Here is a 5,798-nt window from a genome sequence, read left to right as displayed (position 1 = left end):
TCTGTTTTTAAAGGGCTAACCCACACTCACCAGCCTTAAATCTTAGAATGATTAAGCTGACAGGGACTCAAAAGCTCGCACAGTTCATATAATTCTACATATTGAAGCCCCCTACGTCCAACAGTTTCACAGATCAGGACCCTGAGGTGCGGAAAGGTTCAGTGGGGATTTATTACATTTGCATAGTCAGTGGAAGAGCTGAAACTTAAGCCCTGGTTCCTTGACAGTAAACCCTGCGCTTGCTTGCAACTATCTTTTATCTAGATTATGGTATTTGTCTGTCTCTGAAAACCTTGAGAGACATCATGGTTATTCCCCAAGAGGGAGATGAAGCGTGAACTAATTTTCAATGAGAGTGGACTTTGGGAGAACAGTTCCAGCTGGGCACATTGTTTTCTCCTTTTTCATGGCCACCTGAAAACTTTGGCTGGGTGCTGGCGGGGTGGGAAGCTGTTCCTGCTTCCCAGTCTTTTTCTGTTCACAGCTGCAAAGTTCAGTGAGTTGAACTGCCGTGCTGTGAGTTCACTGTTCACTCTGCCACGACCAACCTCTGTTGTAAATTTTCCACCCTGAACACGTGACGATGTATTTCTTGACTGTATATCCCAAGGGCGGCAGCGGAACTGTCAGAGCGCCGAGCCGCACACGGAGCAAGAAGTCTCTTGGACTTGACGATCTAGGAATTCAGGACTTGGGACAAATTTGCCAGCCCTTGGTAAGTTAGCAACGCCGCTTTGCTTCAGAAACATAGTGAAAGGATAGTTCTAGCAATGTGTAGATGCAGTTTTCTTTTCCTTTCTTTTTTTCCCTAAGGAAATTTTATCCTGAATTAAAAATAGACTTACGTTTGAAAGCAAAATGTAAACTTTTTTTTCTGCTCAATCAGTTCAAAAGTTTCCCCGTGATTAAGACGTTATTTCTTTTCTCTAGGCACCCTTGTCTTACACTGATGTTTTTTTTTTTTTTTTGCTTTTAAAATGATAAAAGCAAAGCTTTTTACATGCTCACTTTATGAAATAAAACAATGATGGACATGTCTACACGAAAAATCAAAGTCTTCCTCTCATTCCCTCCCACCTCCCCGTGTCCCCATGCACCCCAGCCCCTCACAGCTGACCCCTGTTAACTGTATGGTGGGACCTCTTACTGCTCTTTCTCCACGCAGCTTTTCGCTTTTTTGATACTGCAGTTCCACAGATCTCGTGCTCGCCCTCCTCCCTGTACTGTGGCCGCCCCGTGGGAGAGTTCTAACCTGCACGTTTCTCCCCAGACCCTGGCTGTGTGAGCAGAGCTTCAATGCTGAAGATGGAGCCTCTGAACAGCACGCACGTCAGCACCGCAGCCCCCAGCGGCCCCCTGGAGTCCCATGTGCCGGGCAGCGGCAGCGGCAGCGGCAACGAATACTTCTACGTTCTGGTGGTCATGTCCTTCTACGGCATTTTCTTGATTGGAATCATGCTGGGCTACGTGAAATCCAAGAGGCGGGAGAAGAAATCCAGCCTCCTGCTGCTGTACAAAGACGAAGAGAGGCTCTGGGGGGAGGCCATGAAGCCGCTGCCCACCGCGTCCGGCCTGAGGTCGGCGCAGGTGCCCATGGTGCTGAACGTGCTGCAGGAGAGCGTGGCGCCCGCCCTGTCCTGCACCCTCTGCTCCGTGGAAGGAGACAGCGTGAGTTCCGAGTCCTCCTCGCCCGACGTGCACCTCGCCATCCAGGAGGAGGCGGCGGACGACGAGCTGGAGGAGACCTCGGAGACGCCCCTCAACGAAAGCAGCGAAGGCTCGTCGGAGAACATCCACCAGAACTCCTAGCACCCCCAGGACCTCTGGAGGTGGCCCCATCAGCCAGCACCCGTAGAGCGAGGAAGGGCACTTTTCGCGTCTGGTTTCACCTTTGCAGGGCAACTGCCGCTTTCAGGAGACCCTCGGCAAGCCCCTGAATGGGGTGGGTGGGGTGGGGGACAAGTCTCAGGCGGAGCCAGCAGCAGCCCGCAGTCCACGACGCGCCTGTGGTGTGGACGTGCCGCTGAAACAGCCCTGAAGATGTGCAGTGTGTACCTTTCCTTGGGATCTGGGGGTCGGGGTTCCTGTGCGGAAGTCGGCAGGTCGATGTGCTCGCGGTTGTCTCCTTACAGGATGCCCTGGGTAACACCTGCAACATCTGCCCACTCCCAGGGCTGCCAAATGCCTAGGGCATCCTGAGGGACTAGTTTCGATTTGACAATTTGCCTAGAGCTTTGTTCTTCTACATCTGATTGGCTGTAAGTACCTCTAATGTGAACCTGTGGCTTTAGTTCCCCCTCGGGTTACAGAGCTTCTTTTAGAGGTCTTTTGGGTTAGAGGGGGGATATTTGACGGAGGACTTTTGATGGGAGGGAGCTGGAGATCTGACTCTGGTCCATTCGCATTCTGTAAGGAAAACATAGGCAATTTTTAAACCTGTTAACGTTGGCTGGGATTATAAAACTAATCTGCTATTTTGACCCTTTGTCTAACCTGTGACTTTGAACTCTGATCTGGGACCATCCAGCATCACATGCTGACATGACATCTTTTTTGCTTGGAAGGGCGTCCCCAGAATCTAACCTGCTCTCCGAATGGCCATGCAGGGAAGCTTCCCAATCTTTCCAGAAGGGGTGATGGTGAGGTTGAACAAACCCAAACCGTTAGCTCCGCTGCTGCTTTTTTTTTTTTTTTTTTTTTTTTTCTCCAGCCCAGTTTTCTGAGCTGGGAGAGGATATAATGTGGGCCTCCACAACATGGCATTTCGGCACGTAGCTGAGACTTAGAAGGGCATACTCCGGTGAGATTGTGCAGAGCTGGGGTCCAAGTTCTCTGTTTCTTAATCCCAAGCCCCGAATCTGATTTGCTGTGTGGTCCTGGGCATGTCATCAAGAGGCTTACTGCCTTCCTGAGATTCCTGATGATCTAGATCCCCAGAGGGCTGGGAGGATGTCTTTAGATTTTAAGACTCTGTGATAAATCCTACATGGCCTGGTGTGAGGAAGTTTGGACAAAATATTTCCCCCTTGGCCAGTTAGTCTGAAAAAGGATCTGCTTACTTAAAGGGGCAGTTGGAGACGGAGAACACATGTAGCTGGGAAATCCAGGGTGAATCACTAACCAATCCCTGCTGTCACTTTCCCAGCAGTGAATCAAAGAGGCAGATACCACATTTTACTCTGCAGGGCTGTCTGGGTAGTGGACTATTAACGCTCCAGTTAAGGGAATGAGACATCTAAGAGAAAAGGCTCAGGAATGCTTGGTAATGTTTCCCTGTATTCCTGTGGTCAGTCGCTTTGCAGCAGACTCTTTAGGCCCTTGAAGACAAGGCAGAAGAGAAACACACCAAAAGGTCAAATTTAATTCTAGTAAAAACAAAAACTATTTTTTTAAAATACGCTCTCCCTGGATTGGAGACAGCAATAACTACTGTTCCCATGGAAGGGTTAACAGTGTAGGAGCTGGTTTATCAGTTCGCCTTAACACAGTGCTAGAGGAAATTTATGTTTGGGGGAAAAAAGGCCCTCCGTTCACTTTAAAATTCAGAGTGTGGATTTACTCCAAAGGGGGCTGTTTAAGGTGAAAGAAGCCAAGTTAAGTTTGGCCCCTTGCCTGGAATCACTTGAATTCTGAAACTTTACTGCGATGGACATGTGCGTTGTCACATTTTCCATTGCTTAATCCTAAAGTTTGGTGCAAGTCTATCTGCGCCTATTAAAAAGTGATGTATATACTTCCTTCTTATTCTATTAAGTTGTACAAAATTGTCTTCTGTATTTAACAGTTTGTAATTTTCACAGTATTTTTTAATTTAAATAAACACATTTTCCCTAGGAAGTTATGAGTTTTCTTTGATCCGTCAATAGAACTCCTAATTTCTAAGGCATCCCAGATGCATTTTTCCAAGCCATCTCTGAATCTGAGTCATCTTCCAAGTCAGACTCCCATGAAGGTGTATCTTATTTCTGCCTAAATCATAAAGTGGACAGGGCTAGGTTTTTCCTTCCTTTGATATGCTTTGCAATGAATAAAAAATAAGCTGTACATAGGTCTTACATCCACTTCTGTTTTTAAATTTGGTGGCCATGGGGTGAACATGCAGTGACATGGCAACTGTTGTGAAGATGTTCCTCCAAATTTGGTTGCAAGAAAACCTTTGATTTACATGTTGCCTGGACAAATATTATCCACACGTGGCCACAGCGGCACAGACTAATGGGCAGGGAACTGCTGTATATAGATGTTGTATATACATTCGTATACACATATACATAATGGGGAGGGAGATTTTTGTGTACACACAAGCTTACGAACGTACCTAAGCACACAGGTCATGAGTTAGGGCTGGCTCTCTCTCCTCTCACCGTCACCTCCACATGAAGACTGACTGTCTAGGTTCCTCCCCCTGGTCTTGCTATAGCTCTGAGCACAGCCAGCCTGTCTCCTTTAAGATTTTATTTGCACAGTTGGAAATACTAAAGAAAAATTACCCAAACTGGTGACCCATTTTGAATTAAGCAGATGGTAGAGAGTGGCCTGACATTTATGTTTCTCCGTTTCCTGTGTGTTTGGTTTTCCTGTTTGAAGTAAATGTTTCCCTTAGGTTCACAAATAACTGTCTCCCTAAAGGATTTATCTGGCAAAGGTACAGGGGAGCCTGGATGCTTCCCATATCAAGCATCTCAATCCACCAGCTGGTACTTTGACAATGTAAGATGAGAAGATTATTTTAAAAGACAAGGAAGCTCTTCAATTTATCCCAGCTTAATGTCATTCTTGGGGAGGAAATAGTTAAGGAAAAAACTTTTTACCATGGGCGGAAGAAGAGGGAATTCTAAACTCTAATTGTCCTAAAAATATGCAGAGTACACTATGTCGTTTTAACGGAATATTTGTTTTCTTAAAAAAAACAAAAAACAAACAAAAAAAAAACAAAAGAACTTCTAAGCAGAACCTAAGGCCCAAGGGGTTTAGTCTGTGTGGATTTACTCATGCATGTGAGAAACTGAGAAGGGAATTTGGCCCCATGCACCTAGGATATTAGAACCATATTTTAAAGCACTTAAATGTTAGGGGTGAGGTAAATGGATCGTCCCGCTTGCTCCATGCTGTTCTAATTACACCTTTGTACGTCAAAGTCAGGCAGGGATGCTGCAGAGAAAAAGATTTCTTTCATGGGCAGAATCATGGGATCAAAACTACCAGGAAAGGCTGAAGCTGGGCCAAGGAGTGAGTGCTCTTGGCCTGTGATTCTGGTTGGAAAGTAGACCCCATGGTACATTTGAGAGCTGCAACTGGAGGGTTTTGTGGTCAGGCACGCACTTTCAGGGCTCAGCTGAAGAAGGGTCATTTATCATCCTATAAAACGCTGCTCTGATCCTAGACATAGTGGAACAGACAGAACATTGAGCTAACAATGCAATGAATTCTCTAGTTTGAGAGCATACATTTGCTTAATCATTTCACCCAGAATCCAGGCACCCTGTTGGAGGAAATCACAGGGAGTATCATGGGTCATGGGACAGGAGGTGGAGTCTAGGGCTGGAGGGACCCATGTCAGCTGACTAACCAGGATGGTGGTTCAGGCAGGGGCTGGACCACAGGAAGGCAGGGCGGACGTGGGGCTTCAGTAGAGGCTGCCATGTTGCTCTGTAGCTCTGGGGAAGGTACCCATCCTCTCTGACATGCAAGCTCTGTCTTTCAACATGAGGACATGCAGGCCTTCCTCTTCGGGGAGCTGCTCATGAAAAGCATGGTGAAGCGTCCTGAGCAATACTGAACACAGCATGAAACTTAAG

At 46.8% G+C, this 5,798-nt stretch overlaps 1 protein-coding gene across 1 annotated transcript; it reads left to right on the top strand.

The window, feature by feature from the left end:
• The first annotated feature begins 362 nt into the window (after positions 1 to 362).
• KCNE4 (potassium voltage-gated channel subfamily E regulatory subunit 4) lies at positions 363 to 3,815 on the top strand. The gene is made up of 2 exons (XM_082630837.1): positions 363 to 715; positions 1,271 to 3,815. The coding sequence occupies exon 2, from the start codon at positions 1,297 to 1,299 to the stop codon at positions 1,807 to 1,809; it is 513 nt and encodes a 170-aa protein (XP_082486963.1). The 5' UTR covers positions 363 to 715; positions 1,271 to 1,296; the 3' UTR covers positions 1,810 to 3,815.
• Positions 3,816 to 5,798: the final 1,983 nt, after the last annotated feature.

Source organism: Mesoplodon mirus (genome assembly GCF_964341445.2).
Source record: "Mesoplodon mirus genome assembly, chromosome: 8".
Lineage (NCBI taxonomy): Eukaryota > Metazoa > Chordata > Mammalia > Artiodactyla > Ziphiidae > Mesoplodon > Mesoplodon mirus.
This window is presented reverse-complemented; position numbering and strand designations above follow the sequence as displayed.

What these genes read in the sequence shown, in the direction of transcription:
- KCNE4 (XM_082630837.1), top strand. Translation starts at nt 1,297, where the DNA reads ATGCTGAAGATGGAGCCTCTGAACAGCACGCACGTCAGCACCGCAGCC.